The 19,255-nt window shown below is 39.4% G+C and overlaps 1 protein-coding gene across 5 annotated transcripts in view; it reads left to right on the top strand.

Annotated features, from left to right (window-relative positions):
• pou6f2 (POU class 6 homeobox 2) overlaps positions 1 to 19,255 on the top strand; it is a 581,389-nt gene that overhangs the window by 376,670 nt on the left and 185,464 nt on the right. For all 5 annotated transcript variants that reach the window (XM_043688935.1, XM_043688932.1, XM_043688930.1 and 2 more), the window contains one exon: positions 7,628 to 7,833. In XM_043688935.1, the coding sequence (XP_043544870.1) occupies positions 7,628 to 7,833 (206 nt within the window). The remainder of the gene's footprint in view (positions 1 to 7,627; positions 7,834 to 19,255) is intronic.

Genomic DNA, 19,255 nt, shown 5'->3' with positions numbered 1-19,255 from the left:
GCAAAACTCTACTGCCCATGTCTTAAATCCCAACAAGTTCCATACGCCCATCTCTCTTCTTAGGCTGTCTCTCTGGATTGAGGATGCTTTGTGTCCGATACTGTTCTGAAATGGTTGAACGGTATGCCAGCCATTGCCCCTTTGCATGATGACCTACATTGGTTCCTAGTAAAGTATGCCTTGATTCTAAAATTCTCACCATTGTTTTCAAATCTCTCCACAGTCTCACTCCTCCTCAAGTCTGCAATCTCCTCCAGTCAACAATATTTGCCATCTTTCAGTTACTGTCCTTTGAGCATTCCCAATTTTAATCACCTTCAACCAGTACTGTGCCTTCAGCTACTAATGCCTGACCTTCTAGAATTCATTCCTAAAGCTTTTTCCCTCTTTCCCTCTTTAAGATGTTCCTTAAAAGTTCCTTTTTTTTCTTATAGTTTCTTGCCCTGCTATATCACTACAAGAGCACATATACAATGGATGCTGAAGATCTGAAATAAAAGCAAAAAATACTGGAAATATTCAGCAAATCATGTAGCATCTATGCGCAGGTAAACATTCTAGGCCAGCAACCGATCATCATAACTGGGGAACGTTGTTAATAACGTCACAAGCTTTAAGCAAACGAAAGATGGAAATGTGTGGGAAAAAGGTAGGTCTGTGATAAGGTGGAACGCATGAGAGATTAAATGATGAAAAAGTTGATTGAGAATGGCCAATGGAGTGGTTAATGTAACAAACAAGAAAGAAAAGATGTGGGGTGAGGAATGTGAATGGCAGAATGATGAACAGCTGCTGTCTAAAAGTAAAAATAAGAATAAAGCAAGTAGAAACCAAATCCTGCCAAGAAAAAAGAAACAACATTGGGGCAAATGGAGAGAGGTTTTAACTATACCTTTACTCTAAAAATAGCAGAGCGTGTGTATTAGGAGCTTTGTCATTGTGACATCAAATCAGAGGGAACTGGAACTTCAATTGGCAAGGTTCCAGAGATGTTCTCTTTTACCATCCCTGGTATATACTTATGTTCAATAAAGTGTATTAATATTCACTCATCTAAGTGTGCTTATCTTACTACTGGAAAAACTTATGGTTTGAATTTGTTGAAAACAATGCTGTGATTTGATGTCAAATTTTGATAATGCTCTTGTGAAGTTCCTTAGGATATATTATTTCAATGAAGGCTCTAAATAAGTAGTGACTTGTTGCAATTAATGCATATTTGATAAGGACACTTGGAGAACTCCCCATGTTGCTTTAGAAGCCTTTCCTTGTAACTCAATTCTCTCATTGCTACCTTCTTATATTCATCTGGCTGCACTCCACAATAAGCCTGCAGAGAACTTCAACTTTGTGATCCTTAATTACTGCAAAGGTTGTACCAATATCCTGCTGTGACCTCAGCTGAATGTGACCTAATCGCTGGAGGAAGATTGGAAATGGCTATTTCCCAGGGGAATTTCGCTGATTTGCCACAAGAATCAGCAATAATAAGGAGAATTCCAACAGAAATTCAGCAACTTTAATTTTATCAGTCTTAACATGAGCTGAAATTGAGACGAGAGCAAATTACTGCAGATGCTGGAATCTGTACTGAAACCAAAAAATGCTGGAGATCACAGCAGGAAAGGCAGCATCCATGGAAGGAGAGCAAGCTTGCTGTCTCACCATGGATGCTGCTTGACCCGCTGTGATCTCCAGCAATTTTGTTTGAAATTGAGATAGGTCTCTCTTTTAGATCATCATAGTGATAAATGGAAAGAATTCCAATACCTCTAGATGGCAATCAAACAAATTAATCAGGTTAAGTTTTTGAAACAATGCAGTTTCAAGAAGAAGGCAAATCATTTTGTGGGAGCAAGGGGAAAATAACGGATGCATCATTCTTCATATATGGGGTTTATGACCAATTGTCATGATGGCTTGTCTTGAAGCAGTTCATATCAGTTTTCAATTTCTCTGCAAACAGCAAAGAAAGGTTTGCCAAAGGAAAGCTGTTTGTTCTGTATACCTAAAGATGTATTAATACTAAACAAAAGACTGTCAGTTAAGTAAGGTGGGTTACTTTAAAAAAATCTTGATATTGTGGTTCACTAAATACTGACGATACAGCTTCTCCATAGGACAATTATAGAGCACATTAGATATTCTAGAAATATGTGTGTGAAAGATAAGTGCAAAATACTGGCATTTATAATATCAGAGGTATTAATATTTTTCAAAGGCAACAGGAGTTCCATCATCAGATCCAAAAGGTGTGCAGAGGGAGGGATTGTGACACCATTTTATTGGGCAGTAGGAAGGAAGGTCACTTTTATTGCCAATTAAGTGGCTGCTGCAGGGCCTGTGTTCCAGTCAGGTCAATGGCAATTATTGGGGCTGCATTTAGAGAAGGATGGTGCAGCCGTCACAATCGGGAAAGTAGGCTCTGGGTTTATCATGGATCAATCAGGCAGGTCCCAGGGAAGGGGAGGAGGTTCAATCACTGAGGACAGGTAGCACCATCCTCACTGCAGGGGCTCCCAAATGAGCCAGAATGTCCAAAACCATGCTGTGTACAAAGTTTGTTGAATAGTATTTGGTGATCTACCCATGCAATAGATGGCCATCATGCCATTGTTAAAATGCCAGTGGAGACAGAGAGAGGACCTTAATTGGCTACTTAACTGGCTCGGTTTGGCTCGAAATGGGCAGGCTTTCTGCTAGCTTTCCTGCCACTGGCAAAATGGAATAACAGCAGAAAGGAAAATCTGCAGTAGCCCATACCTCTATCCTTAGTCAAAACCTATTACATCTCTTAACTTTTTCCCATTCAGATGAATTTTTGTTCTCCCACAAATGCTGAATATTTTCAGAAATTTCTGCTTTAAACCACATACTAACTTGAGCTTAAAAATTCCCTTGACTTGTAGCGTCATTAATTTATGGAATAGAGTGCCATCTAGTGCAGTAAGTGCTGTCTCAGTAAAAACATTCAAAAAATCTTTTTAATAACTCATCCGTTGAAGAGCATATGGAGAAATGATAAAATGTGAATAGATTGAACCCTCAAACAGGACACTGATTTCTTCCTAAATGGACTGATCAGACTGAATAGACTTCACATTTTGGGATTAACTCGTGTAACTCTAAAGATGGATTAGGGGTCAGTGGACAAATTATTCACTCAGGTTTGAATAAAGACCAGTATGGACTATCATTATACCATCATCCTTATTTTCAAGGCAATTTTAGTTTAATTTAATCTGCCTGTTTATTCTATTTTTTTAAAGATACACAGTACTCAAAGGAAAGGGCAAAAGCGAGGAAGGAATAATTAATGAAATCAAAAAAAACAAAGTAGTATTAAATTTTGTGAGACCAAAATTTCAGAGTGGATGAAGGGAAGTCTTACACAAATGAAATAGCTTTCATTTGTATGGAACTTCATGGAGAACAAACCACAAACTGAGAGCAATTATAATCATAAATTTGAATTCTGAGATATTCTTCCTGCACCCCTCCCCCCACCTCACTCCTCACCTTAATGTAGATTTTAGTCAGGCTGCTCTAATTAATGAGAGTCGATAAGTCCTGAAGTCTAAAAGAGATGTCTCATGAGATTCTATATGTGTTGGTGTCAATTTTCCAAAATTCATTAGATTCTCAAAAGGTTCTGGAAAGGTAGATCACCAGACATTATTCAACAAACATTGTACACAGGAGCCCCTGCAGCGAGAATGGTGCTACCTATCCTCAGTGATTGAACCTCCAGTAGACTGGAAAATAGCAACGATAATCCCTCTTTTCAAGGAGGGAGGGAGGCAGAAAACAGGAAATATAGACCAGTTTACTTGACATCTGTCATGGGGAAACTGTTAGAATCAATCTTTAAAGATATTTAAATTGGTCACTGGGAAAACTTAAGATAATCAAAAGAGTCAGCATGCTTTTGTGCAAGGGAAATGTTTAACCAATTTATTAGCACTCTTTGAAAGAGTAACATGCAATTTGAGTAAAGGCAAGACTAAAATGCATTATACTTAGATTACTAAAAAGCATTTTATAAGGTTCCAAATAAATGGTTAATGCGCAAAGTTTATGTTCATGGACTAGGGAGTAACATGTGTTGAACATTGGCTTAGTGGTAGCAAATAGAGTATGCATAAATGGGTCTGCTTCAGCTTGGCACAATGCGCTAAGTAGGGTTCTGCAGGTTTCAATGCTGGGCCCTCAACTTTTTAGAATTTATATCAACAACTTAGATAAGGGATTGAAAGTATGGTGACTAAATTTGCAGAGTACACTGAAGTAGATAGGAATGTATGTTGTGAAGTTGATGCAAGATGCAGACAGAAAAAATTGTGATTGGGCACGAATCTGGCAATTGGACTATCATATGGGAAATGGACAATAATGTGGGAAATTGTGAAGTTGTTCACTTTGGGAGAGGAATAAAAAAGTAGAGTATGACTTTAATGGACAATGACTGCAGAATTTTGAGATGCAGAAGAGTCTAGATGTTATAGTTAATGAGTCACAAGACATTAGTATGCAGGTACAGCATATAAACAGGAAGTCTATTGGAATGCTAACCTTTGTAGCGAGAGGAATGAAAAAATAGACGATGTTATGATTCAGTTATAAGACGACATCTTGAATACTCTGACAGTTTTAGCTTCCTAAGTTAAGGAAGAATATAAATGCATTGAGGATGTTAACAGGAGGTTTGCCAGATTGACACTTAGAATGAGCAGGTTGACTAATTGGGTAAGATTGTAAACTCTGCTTGTTTTCATTGTAATTCAGAGAGCAAGGAGTGATTTGATTGAACTTTCTAAGATCCTGAATGAAGCTGACAATGTGGAAAGCATGTTTACACTTGTGGTTGAGTCCAGAATTTGGGAACACTTTTAAAATTAGGAGTCACATGTTTAGGGTAGAGATGAGGAGAATTTTTGTTTTCTCTCAGTGATTGTTTGATTTTGCAAATCTCTGTCTCAGATGGCAGTAAAAGAAATGTCATCGAATATTAAGGTAAAAGGAGATCGATTCTCAATAGGCAATGGAAACTGAGGTCTTTGGGTGGGACATTTGAAAGTAGAATTTGAAACACAAACAGATTAGCCTTGATTTTATTAAATACTTGAAGGGTCAAATGGCCTTCTTCTGCTCCTACTTCAACTGTTTATATTTGATTTGCAATTAATCTTGAATGCAAAATACATTCCCTGTAACTGACATCATTGAAAAAGTGAGACAAGGAGAAAGTCCATGTTTAAGGGCCTTAATTTCATTTAGAACAATCAGATTGAATTAGCTCCTGTCTCCAAAAATATCATGCAAAATGCCAAGCCACACTAACAAATTAGAAAGTGGATATGGTAGGCCTAAATGGACAATACAAACTTTTCTGTTTTGAGCTCTTGCCCACATAACTCCATGATGGATATTTTAACCAATTGTGATGCCAGCCATCGCGTTTGCTATAAAATATGTTGTCCATGAGAAATTTAGAATAGCCAAAGAAAGGAGATAATATCTGAGCTCTTTGTAAACTTACAAATGTGCTGTTTTACTCTATATTTTACCTATGCATCTATGTAAACTGTGAAGTGATTTGAAGTAATCTGAGGGATTACTGTGGCTGCAATTAAGCAGATGTCCTTTTCCCTGTATACAATAGCATGTCTAACAGTTGAAATGAGGCCAGAGCTATGCCTCCATATTAAAATTAAATTTAACAATACTTGCAAAGAAAAATGACAGTAGACAATTGCATAATCAAAATATATTTTTGAACTTATATAATTTTTCAAACATACACTGAGTATAGAGGAACCTCGATAATCCGAACGATACGGGCGGGAAGTATTTTGTTCGGATAATCAAATGTTCAGATAATCGAATGCTGGATAATGCAGTTTATCCAAGCATTGGGACCTTGCAATTTTGCTCGGATAATCCAAAATTCAGATAATCGAATGCTGGATAATCAAGGTTCCTCTGTATTTAACTATTAATATTCAGTTAGAGTTCAAAGATCTCAGCAAGCCAACCAGATGGCTTGAAGCAGTGGCAGTGGTTCTAGAAGCTTTTTAAAGTGCTTTCATCTTTTAAACATCAAGAAACATATCTTTCAATGAGAAAACAATGAAATTGAAGGAAGTTCAATATTAAAGTCCTACTTGCAAGCTTCAACGTAAAATCTTTCCCAGGTTTATGTTTTACAGCTTATTTTCATAAATTGTGTCAAATGCATTTAGTTGTATGAATGCTTCTGATGATCAAAGCAAACTTTTAATGAAAGAGGAGAACTTATGAGGCTGCCTCTCAATGCTTGGTACTACTTTGGAGAAGTGCTTCCCATCAATACTAGTAGTGGGGGTGAGTTATTTTCACATTTAGTGGCATCTAATCACAATAACAGCTGCAGAGTGACTGAGCAGTTGACCTGGTTAATACAGTTTATGTGGAACATTTAGAATTTGCACATTTCAAGTTGGTTACAGCCATTTGTCCAATAAAGGTGGTTTCCTTAAATGCCCACAAACCATGTAAGCGTTGGAGATGCTATACAAATGCCAACGACTTTTAGAAAAATTCATCTTTTTCTACATTAAATTCCATTTTGAGGTAATGGCAGCTCTGGTTCAATAACTCTATCATGTATATAAGCATATCATTTACTGTCGATTAATATATCACATTTTTATATTAACATATCACTTACATGGGATATTAATGTATTCCTATCATTGTACATGAATGTATTCCTGCATGTTATTGCAGATTGGCCATTTGTGATTGTGTGTATTAGAATGTGTTTTTACTGCATATTTGTCCATCCCTGATATTGGCAACTGGCGAAGTGGTGGAGACTGGTACAATTACAACAGTTAAAAGGTATCTAGATGGGTACATCAAAGGAAGTGTTTAGAGGGATATGGGCCAAATGTTGGCAAATGGTGCTCGATCATTTAAGAATATCTGGTCAGCATGAACAAATTGGACTGAAGCATCTGTTTCCATGCTGTACAACTCTATGACCATCTTCATCATCTCTCAAAAATTGACCTCCAAACAATGAAATATGAAAACAACATAAAATACAAGGGACGCTGGAAATCTGAAATCTAAAAAAATGCTGGAAAAAATGCAGGCGCTCAGCATATTTAACGGAAGATCATCAACATCAGACATTTGTTTTGAGGATGTTGCCAGATCTGCTGTGTATTTCCAGCATCTCCTGTTTTTTATTTCTCAAAATCTACCCTGACTTAGCTGATCTTAGCCAGCATCGTGGTAAGAACATTCAAGTTGGTTTTAGTCGTCATGAAACAGAGATGGTAAAATTAGCCAGGGGATCCTACAGCTAATCACTATTGGATGAAGATAGCATTGACCTTTGCTGCAGTGCTTCTCAGTGCAGAGTAGCCTTATGTTAGTCAGTGTCAACATTCCTATGAATGCAGTGAGTGCACAGCTAAAACAATTGAGTTTTGTCAATGTCCATGAAACTGTGGTCCAAAGGCAAGAGGTAACAGTTTCAAGAGGGAATGAGAGAAAACTGACAATAGTTATGATACTATAAGATTAATTTTAGCCATTTAAATATTACATTTGACATGACGGCCTTTACTTATTACAGCTACCTCATCCCTGAATTCCCAAATACAGCAACTTCAACATCTTCAGCAGCTACAACAGCAACAGCAGCAACATCAGCAACAAGGACAGCAACAACACCAACAGAACCATCAACTACCTGGACAGCAGGCATCATCCCCTCAAAAACAAAGTCACTCTCCAGGACAGGGCCTCCAGTCAACACTGACTCCAACCAATCCACTTCAGGTATGACAACTTAATCTAACTGCTAAAAAGATCTGTCCTGTAAATTATGTTTGTTTCTTCTTACAGATTATATTGAAATGTACTTGGAATATGTTTCACTGAGAGTTTTAGATTAAGTCACATTTCACGCACAGGAAAACTGATTAGGCAAGCACTTTGCAAAATTGTTCCCAAATCTAGCAAATCATTGCTCTACTTTCACATTTGTTGGTTATTGTATCTCTGCTACAGTTCTCACCTTGTCAGGATCTGTACATGATCTATATATTTGACTTCAGGCTTCATCAATTGCACCTTTGTCTAGTCCATCTTCAGGTTCATGGTTAGCTCTCTCTAGCAGTCTCACCAAATTTTGGCCAAGATCTATGATGATATCTTCCATTGTGTCTCCAAATCCATGGACTAGTAGCTCATCTGCTGGCTTCCACTTCAGGAGGATCACAGACTATCTCGTGCTGTCTGCATTGTTACTGTACTAGTGGAAATACCAAATGGTATGAACAACCAATGCTGTTCACAATGTGGCTAGAAAACTGCTGCTTTCACCCAGCTTCACGTGACAGTGATCATACTTCACAAAGACCTATGCTTGGACAGATTGTGACAAAATTTCCTCAGAGGTTAGTGTTAAGTAACACTATCTCTTGAAAGCTTTATTCAAATCCTTTTTATCTATGTTTTCAGTTTCCTAGGTTTTTTTTTAACTTCTGCCACGCTCAAATCCATTCTTTAGGCCTCACGTTTTTGATTATTTCCTTCATTTCCAACTCTTCTATCCTGACTTATAGGCTGGACTTGAGTACAACTGGAACTTTCTTCTGCAGATTCTGCCTTGGTCTCACACTCGCATCCATTTCTAGATGTTTGTTGTTGTTTTCCTCCTCTTTAGTGAATTTTATGTCAGTTAGGATATTATTGATGGTCTTGATGGTCTCTAATTTGTTTCGTTTAGTGATGACAAAGGTGTCATCCACGTAGCGGACCCAAAGTTTGGGAGGGATGGTTGGCAAAGCTGTTTGTTTGAGTCTCTGCATTACTGTATCTGCTAAGAACCCTGATATCAGAGATCCCATGGGTGTTCTGCTGGTTTGTCGGTAGGTTTTGTTGTTGAAAGTGAAGTGGGTGATAAGGCAAAGGTCCACTAGCTTGATGATACTGTCCTTGCTGATGAAGTTGGTGGTGTTTGGTGCATGTATCTTTGGGTCTTCTAATAGTGTAGTCAGCGTTTTCTTGGCCAGGTTGATGTTGATTGATGTGAACAGGACTGTTACATCGAAGGAGACCATTATTTCATCTTCTTCTTTCTTGGTGTCTTTGATGGTCTTCAGGAATTCTTGGGTGGAGTGGATGGAGTGGCTTGAGTCTTCTACTAAGTGTTTAAGTTTTTGGTGTCGCTCCTTGGCCAATCTGTAATTGGTGTTCCAGGTAGTGAGACTATGGGTCTGAGGGGGGCTCCTGGTTTGTGAACGTCTGAAAATGAACCTTCCAGCTCAGCGAGAAACCTACATCCAGAACCTCAACCTGAGCTACAAATCTTCTCAAAACTCGCTAGAATCTGCTAAGTTACCACTAATTTACGCTTCTTGTTACTATCCCAATTAATGCAATAAAATTGTTCCAGCAAGATATTCTCTTTTGAAGTCCATGCTGATTATTCATTATTTTTGAGATTATTCATTATTCATCATTTTTGAGATGTCCTTCTATTCTTTCCTTAATAAGTTTACAAAGCTCATGTCACCCTGAAATCTGCTTGTATGTAAGCAGCTGCTTATTTTTGATTGCCCTCATGTTTTGACCAAAGTAACAAACAATCCCTAAGTTTTTAAAGCTACATTTCATCTGAAAGACAGCATCTCTGGCAGTACAGCATTCTGTCAGGACTGCACAGAGCATTGTCATTAATTGTCAATGCTCAACCATGGTATTTAAATATGGCTCTCAGAATTTATAATGCAAAATGTTGACAGGACTTTTTTTGCAAGATTTGTTTTGGATTATTGATATCTGAGCAAGCTAGTAGGTAAAGGCACTCTTCAGTATCTTATAGAGCTCATGCAAAAAATGGAAATCCCAGGTTCAAATCCTTTTCATTGTTCAAAGCTAGTGCTGTAGTACTTCCTATAACTAGGAAGAAAAGAACAGTTACACTTGCTTGAAGGTGGATAGGACATGCCTGCATGGGAAGACTGGCCACTTGTAAAATGTCTACCAGCAAACATGAATCTCAACAAGAATCAGCAGCGTCAGGTAAAGAAATGAGAAAAATGGGGAAATAGAATTAGAGAAACGTTGACTGGACTTTTCAGTGCAGGTTTGTTGCAAACATTCCAATGGAAGACGGACAAGTTTCTAAAGTTGGCTGACATGATTCAAAGAAGAACTTTTTAAATCTAAATGCCTTTCATAATTTTGAGATGTCCTAAGTTCTTCATATCCACATAAGGAAAATGTAGTCACTGCTGTATTATCAGAAAACATAGCTGCCAGTTTATCTGAGGGATAGATATTGGTCAAACTACCAGAAAGATATTCCTCTTTCTTTTTGAACAGTGTTACATAATCATTTACAATTATCTAAGGGGTTAGATATGGTCTCGCTTTAATGTTTCTTCTGAAAGATGCTACTTCTGGGAATGCAGCACTCTTCAGAACTAGCATGGCTTGAACCCACAATCCCATAGCCACTTAACTCAGAGGTAAGACAGACACTAATTGAGTCAAGGCTGAAAAAGAACATAAAGCTGACAATTGAGTTTGGAAGTTTAGTACTGCAGACATCCCAGTCACCATAGTTTTCTGAAACTTACTTGGTTACTATCAGGAATTAGAAAAGAATTTCCCTGTGTTTTTGTTTTTTTTCTGATTTGAATGCTCTTGTCAGCTTTCCTGGAGATAGAGAAACTGATAGATGAGTAGGATCCATAGTGTGTTGCATCTATGTTTTGGCAGCAAGCATAGGTTTATGACAGCTGATCTTTTGGTGTTCTTTGTTTTTGTATGATCGGATGCATCAGTGAGCCTCCAGCAAACTCACCCCCACCCACCCCTCTGACAAGTCCCATAAAAGTAAGCAATTGATTGAAGCAAAGCTCAGGTGTCTATCAGATATGCTGGTCCTTTTATTCTGTATCAGGTTCTTTTCTGGTCTATTTTCTGAACTGCAGATGTTAGACAGAGTTAAATTGTGTCTCCATTAATGTAGCAACTGCAAGTGCTCAAATGGGTGATTCATGTTAAAATCACATTGTATTTTAGAATCACATTAATCTGTAAAATTTAAGTTGATCTCAAGAGGCTCCAAGCCTCAAGTAAAAGATAAAGTTTAAATGCTAGGAGCATTTCAGATTTGGCAGTTTTGTTCCCAATTTATGGCAAAATGTGGGGGAAGAAATCACTCAGTCAGTGTTTTTCACTCGAGCATACTTGAAGTGAGAAATGAATATTTAGTTAACCCAAAGAAGAAATTGTGAAATTAAACATGACTGTTTTGCCAGCCCGATTTACCAATGAATGCTCAGTAAACTGAAATAAGAGCATAATAAAAGCAGGGAGGCTAATTTTGATTTTGATAAGATATACAATGGGCAGCTGTTGGCTACTGCCAGTCATACACTCTCACAAGAATTCAAAATTATTCCCACTGAATCTTTCCTTTTACAAATGTTAATCAGATAGCTAAGTAACTCCACGTTTAAGCACTAAAAGACAATTTGGTGGGGAGGAATGTATCCTGATTAAGCAATAATGTTAAAGAGAAGGTAGTGAATTGGCAGCCCATTCTTATGTCCATTTGTTTCTTGGGGCTTTGATGCCAAGTATACCTGTAACATGGGATCAGCCTTGATCTGTTGAATGGTGGAGCAGACCTGAGGGACCAAACAGCCTAATCCTGTTCCGGCCTTACATAACCTCTTTGGGGTGATTTTTATTGAGTTATCATCAGAATATGATTTTCTTTTGTCTTCAGAGGCTGAGATGAACACTGTCTGATTGGAAGCACTGGAATTACTGCACCATTTGCCAGTCATTCATACATGACAGATCATAGAATCATATTGCACAGAAGAGGCCCTTTGACCCATCAAGCTTGTACTGCCAAACATACATGAAATCTGTGCATGTCTCGCCTTCCAGCATTGAGCCCATGATTATTATGACATTTCAAGTGCTCATCCAGGTTTGTAAAGGTTGTGACATTTTCTTACTCAACTACCCTCTCTGGCAGTGCATTGCAGACCTCTATCACCTTCTGGGTGAAAAAAAACTTTCCTCAAGTCCCACCTAAACCTCCTGCCTTTCAACTTAAAATTATGCCACCTCATTGTTCCACCTATCCACCCTAACCATGTCCCTCATAAGCTTATGCATCTCTAACAGGTCCCTCTCAACCTTCTCTGCTCCAAAGAAAACAACCTAAGCTTATCCAACCTCTCTTCACAGCTAAGATGCTCCATCCAAGGCAACATCTCCTTGTTCCTCAGAAACTCCTCCTTGGGTACAATCACATTTTTTCCTCTTGAGTGGTGACCAGGACTGCAAACAGTACTCCAGCTGTAGCCTAACCAAAGTCCTGTACAGCTCCAGCATAACCTCCCTGCTTTTACTATCTATGCCTCAACCAGTAAAAGCAATTATCCCGTATGTCATCCTAATTTGTTAACCTATCCTGCCTGCATCAGGGATCTGTGGACAAGAACCTTAAGATCCCTCTGTTTCTCTGATCTTCCTAGTGTCCTTCCATACATTCAGTACTCCCTTGTCTATTACTTCTGCCAAACTGCATCACCTTACACTTACAAGGGTTAAATCCACCTGTCATTGAGCTGCCCATCTGATCAATCTATCTAAATCCTCCTGTCACCTGAAGACCTTCTTCCTCACTATTGACCATTTGGACAATCTTCTTGTCATCAGCAAACTTACTCATCATCCCCTGCCCCTCCCATACTCTCATCTATATTGTTTATGTACATCACAATCAATAAGGTACGCCACTTAATACTGGCCTCCAGTCACACAAACACCCTCTGCCTCCGGCCATGAAGAAATTTGAAATCAATAATATTTGGAATTAAAAGCTAGTCTAAGAGCAACCATGTAATTAGATTACATTACAGTGTGGAAACAGGCCCTTCGGCCCAACAAGTCCACACCGACCCGCCGAAGCGAAACCCACCCATACCCCTACATTTACCCCTTACCTAACACTACTGGCAATTTAGCATGGCCAATTCACCTGACCCTGCACATCTTTTGGACTGTGGGAGGAAACCGGAGCACCCGGAGGAAACCCACGCAGACACGGGGAGAATGTGCAAACTCCACACAGTCAGTCGCCTGAGGCGGGAATTGAACCCGGGTCTCAGGCGCTGTGAGGCAGCAGTGCTAACCACTGTGCCACCATGCCGCCCACCTACCATGCCGCCCACTAATGATTGTCATAAAATCCCATCTGGCCCTTTAGGGAAAGAAACCTGTTGTCCTTAAGTGGTCTGGCCTGTATGTAACTTCACATCCATAGAAATGCTATGGATTCTTAGCTGCCCTCTGAAATGGCTGAGCAAGCCACTGAGTTCAAGGGTAATTAGGGATGGACAACAAGTGCTGACCTTGCCAGTGACACTCACAACCGATACAAGAATGAAAAAATAAGATGGGTAAGGATGCCAAGAAACATACAGGTTTCATGCATTTTTGTGCGGTTTGATATTCTTGTAAAGTAATTGGCAAGAAACTTCAATGCACAGTGCAAGGAAACAAGTCACCACCTTGTCCTTCAAATGGTTGTGTTTCCAACACCTTCAAAAGGTTATGCGGAATTCCATTGGTCTGATAAATAATTAATGCAATAATATAAAGATTGATTTTTTTTCACTCCGGACCTGACATCGTTTGTAAACAAGCTTAAGTTACAAAATGCCCTAACTCATGACAATGATATAATATGTGCAAGATGATGGCAGCTGTAATATCAGAACCCACTATGGAAGAGAAAGCTGCATTTATCAAGGACTTTCAGATCTTTCGAAAATTTGGCACATTTAATACCCAAGGAATTACTATTGCTATGGAGGAAACCATGATACCAATTTGCACTCATCAGATATTTCACAAAGATCAAATGTTCGTAGACATGGTGGCCAAAAACAACTTAGATTACCTGTAACACAAGTGTGACCGAAACATCAGTGCAGCACTGAGGACGTGCTGAATTGTCAGGTACAGTCAGCTCTTCTATAATGCGATGGTTGCATACTTGTGTAACCCTGTGTTATAACAAAATTAGGCTATAGAAACAGCGCTTGAAGTGTTGATGTGATTGCGATACATCCAACACACGTTTTAAAAGGTTGTGCTTTAGAAACAGTGTCCCCAGTCGTCAATCGCGTGACAGCGAACTTGTGTTGACGAAATGCACATTATAGCATGTGACCTATATATTTCTCCAAGAGCCTTCTCAGGTGAATGTAAAAGATGACATATAAGAAGTGGAGGGGAGTTCTCCTTCCATCCTGGCTTAATATTCATTAGCTCATTTTTTTGACATGTTGGTTGAGGCAATTATTATCTTATTGCTATAAGTTCCATGTGGCACATTTCCTACATTATAACAGTGACTACACATAAGCATTAATTAATCAACTGTAGAGCATCTTGGGACATCTTTAGGATGTGCAAGATAATATATAAATTTAAATTCTTGTCTTCTTTAACTTGTTCGTGTAAGAAGAGAGGGAATTGGGTTTAATTTTTCACATTAACAGCAACTCTAAAGCATCGCATTCCCTCAGCACCACACAGGAGTATTCAAGCCCTGGGATGGGGCTAGAATTTATCAGTGGAAACTTAGAGATCTGAGCAATGTAGGCATTGAGGAGATTTGAATCATAAGAGAAGTCTAGTGAGGCCCATCTTAACCTTGGTAGCATCTTACTCCATCTTTTAGGTATTTGACGAGTGGTGAGGTGAGTTTCTCACGAGGCAGCAGCAATTGCTAAATAAGGGGGATTATAACTTTTTAAAGACTTTGTTTATGGACTAAATCTCCACAGTAATAATCAGCTTCCTATCTAGCTAGATGTTCAGAAATTGCAACATGGAAATTAGAACACTTGGCAACATCAGGTCACTGCTTGTTCCAAAGGACTTCCATGTTGGCACCAGCATTTCAAGCCACAGTTCATGGGTACCAGTCACATCACCCCACATTTGTGGAAATTGGTATCTGATATATGCTAGCCTCTATGATCTCTCATAGTACATCTCCGATCCACTTACAGGACAATTCTGCACTTCAGTGCTGCAGCTCCAGCTGCACTGACAACTGTCATTGGAATGCTATTGCAAGGACACTGTATGTTCAGGGATACGCACCTAGCTCATGGACAGGATCAGGCTGCATCTCCAGGCTCTTCACTTGCTGTCATGGTGCTCACCCACTCAGAGATTGGATGTTCACAGTATCCCTATCTTGCATTGCATTGCCACTTAGCATGGACACAAAGGCAGAAAGCTTGTAACAGCTGTCTGTAGACCACAATAAGTCAAGAGGGATAGCCTTCACTCAGGGGGGTTCCAGCACAGTTAGTCAAGGGCACTTACCAGTCCAGAGGCTTGAACATGATCAATCATCCACTAGGTGGTTAGATTTGTGATGCTGTCCCATAAGGTGTGAGGAACCACATGTTAAGCAGTCCACTACCATCTTGTCCATTTCAAACCTATTGTGAGCTAGTTTCATCCTGGAATGAAGATGAGGCAGATATCAAGAGAAATGAATGTGGGTGGCACAGCTATTATTTTTGGTGACGGTGGGCAGATGTCTCAAGCAAGTGAGTTAGCAGCACTAAAGGCATGCAGGGTTATTGGTATCGCTTAGGGATACATGCAAGTGAACTGATGGAAGATGGTTCAGGTAATAATGAGAATGGAAGAGTTTGAATCTTGCAAGGGCATGACTGTAGTAGCAGAGGTAAATGAATGCGAGGTATTTGCTAGAAGGTAGTGGTATGTTAGCAGAGTGGAGAAGGACATTGACCTTCTTCTTATAATGCTAGGCATTCCACCAAACAGCTAAAACTGCTCTAACCAGGTCACCTGCCTCTGACCAAAGTGACATAGTCTGACATCATGGACTCCTCTCTTGGTCCTGGGAAAGAAGTAAGTCCCATTGGCAACATCCGTTCAGCAGGACCTCCAGGTCCCTCCCCTCAAAGATTGGTGATGATTTCCTCCTGTCTGCTATGTCCAGGGTAAATGTCAGGACCAGGCAGGGCAGCTGTGCACTGACAGTGGTTGCCTGGGTGCACAACAGATTTTAAAGATAGCACGGGTGCAAAAAAGGTCTAGCATTTTGGTGGATATCCACTGATTAGTGAGCTGTTCCATGAATGCTGCTTGGTAAATGGGAATAGAGTCAAATGTGAGGGATGCCTTGGGGTGGGGTAGGTTGCTAACAAGGTGTGTTTGGTGAGATACAGTGAGAAATTTGGGGCGGCTCGGTGGCTCAGTGGTTAGCACTGCTGCCTCACAGCACCAGGGTCCCAGGTTCGATTCCAGCCTTGGGTGACTGTGTGAAGTTTGCACATTCTCCCCGTGTCTGCATGGGTTTCCTCCGGGTGCTCCAGTTTCCTCTCACAGTCCAAAGATGTGCAGGGCAAGTGAATTGGCCATGCTAAATTGCCCATAGTGTTAGGTGCATTAGTCAAGAAGGGAAATGGGTCTGGGTGGGTTGCTCTTCGGAGGGTTTGTGTGGACTGGTTGGGCCGAAGGGCCTGTTTCCACACTGTAGGAAATCTAATCAAATCCATTTGTGTCTTCATAGTAAGCATCTATCCAAAAAACTTCACAACGCTAAAGTGAGCGTGTTGCCAACATAACCAAATTGACATGAGGGTGCCTGTGTTACTAAAAATAGCATTCAGTGGTGCATTTAACTGTTTTTTATCTTGGTTTTGTGCTCTATTAACAGATCAGTTTCACTCTGCTATTAGCAGCACTGGCTCAAATGGTATGGTCACTAGTTGGGAGCTTGTGAAGAAATCTTAATAATTTCCTTCAGGTTTATCACCAATTATGTCATGTCTACCAGTAGAAGCTGGCAGTGACATGGCACAAAGTCTATTATCAAAATAGTTTTTCATGCTGCCTTTTTGGCACCAAGCGCTACAACGCACCATCTTATGTCTGACCTAACTGTATGAGCTTCACCCAACGTGAAGAAGTTTGTCTTTCCTTTGTCGTTCATAATGCTTGCCCATATCCAATTGGTTCAGTGGTGCAGCCTGCTTTTAATGCAGACATTGCAAATTATTTGGCCCCGAGGGTCCAGAATATTATGAAGTTATTTCTATTAGGAGCTACTCCAGACAAAAATTAGGAATACTGATGGGTACCAAACATGTTTCTCATCTCCTTCTTTGTGTATTGAGACCGAATCTTAAACATTTAGGAAGTCAGTGGTCCCTTTTATGAAGAGTGCATATATTTTCTTTTGTATTGTCATTGCTTTTGAAAACCCTGGAGCATAACAGACTCTTGTCTATCTGTCATCATCTATTTATTTCTGGTGATGGTGATATCTTTCTTTTTGAAACTATATTTATAAACACAAAGCAAGAATCTAACAATTTAATCTTTCAGAGTAAGAAAATGAATGCAACTGTTAAATTACTATTTGTGAGTGGCTGTCATTGCACTCTAGAAAGCTTGAAGTACAAATGATCTAAGGATTCAAAAAAAGACGAACATCAAAAACTAAAGGACTGACTTATCATATCCTGAAATTGACAGCTTGAAATGCATGTCTGAATTTGTGAGCATCCTCTCGCAGTCATCCACTTATGTTATTCAAGTACAGCCTGTGAAAATATTAGTTTTGAGCAATAACATTCAAGGCTCCTTGTAAAAGAGGACAGTAATTTAAAGGATTATTACATCTGGTCCAAATCTTTCAAAAATGAAAACACAGGAATTTTAGAAAATGTGGAGACCTGTCACATTTTCTAAGAAAAATGAAATGAAAACAATTTGTTAAATTCTGCCCTCACAGAGCTGTCATTGTCAGTCCAGCACTTGAGCTGCACAGTGCCTGCGGACTTTGTCTTTGGAAGGTCCCTTCTCATTTTATTGATCCAACTGACCAGGATGTTTTGACTGTAGTACTGATATTAAATATAGTTCCCTTCATCATTTAGTGACAGTTCTGTTATCCAGCATTATCTACTAGGTCTGAAACACAGCTTAGCATTTTGTTCTTTGGAATTTATGTTGTTGCTGGATGGTTAGCAGATAAGAATGAGACAATAATTTAAAATGTCCGATATCAAATTAGCTTCTCATTATCCTCAGTGCTCAAATGTAAGTTCCATTGACATTAATGGAAGGGAAAGTTGGCAAATGATCATGGGGGCCCGTTCAATATGGCCCACTTTACATGTACATGCAAGATTGAAATTAATTGAGTATGCTTCAAGAAAGAAACTTAAATTTATACTCCCCTGTGATAGCGTGAGGACGTCTTGAGAAGTTTCACAGCCGCTCCTTTCGAAATGTTGATGTGTAGATAAATACAGCAGTCAATTTGCATGAAGAAAAGTTTCGCGGACAGCAATGTGGTGAATAAGCATTTAATCTTTTTTTAGGGGCAATGTAGGTTGAGGTTTTAAAGTTGGCTGTGACACCAAAAGATTTTTTTTTACCCTGGGGAGATGTTATACCTTACTGTGTAGCAAGCCGAAAATCAAGCTCCCTATTCCCAAAACGATCACAAAAATTAAAGAATTTTCGTTAAATTATGCAGAATCTCCCAATTTACCTGTGTTTTTACACCCAAGTTGACAGAAAGTACACACAACATTTCAATACTTAATAAGAAAGACTATTTACTCCAAATAAAAATTTGTAGAACATAGAATAGTAGAGCACAGAAACAGGCCCTTTGGCCCACCATGTCTATGCCAACCATGATGCTAATTAAATTAATCCCATTTGCCTGCACATTGACCTTGTCCCTCTATTTGCTGCCTGTTCATGTGTCTGTCTAAATGCCTCTTGAAATTTGCTTGTATTTGCTTCTACCACCTCCCCTGACAGCCCTTTCCAGGTATCTACCACCCTCTGCGTAAAAAAAACTTCCCTTACAAATCTCCTTTAAACTTTCCCCCTCACCTTAAACCTATACTCTCTAGTAATTTGACATTTTGACCCTGGGTAAAAGATTCTGACTATCCAACCTATCCATACCCCTCATAATTTTATCTACTTCTATTAGTCCCCCCTCAGTTTATGACATTCTAGCAAAAATAATCCCTCCTTATAACTAATTCACTCTGATCCAGGCAACACCCTGGTAAGCCTCTTCTGCACCTCGCCAAAGCCTCCACTTCCTGTAGTGTGGCAATCAGAACTGTGCACAATA

Source organism: Chiloscyllium plagiosum, chromosome 4 (assembly GCF_004010195.1).
Source record: "Chiloscyllium plagiosum isolate BGI_BamShark_2017 chromosome 4, ASM401019v2, whole genome shotgun sequence".
NCBI lineage: Eukaryota > Metazoa > Chordata > Chondrichthyes > Orectolobiformes > Hemiscylliidae > Chiloscyllium > Chiloscyllium plagiosum.
This window is presented reverse-complemented; position numbering and strand designations above follow the sequence as displayed.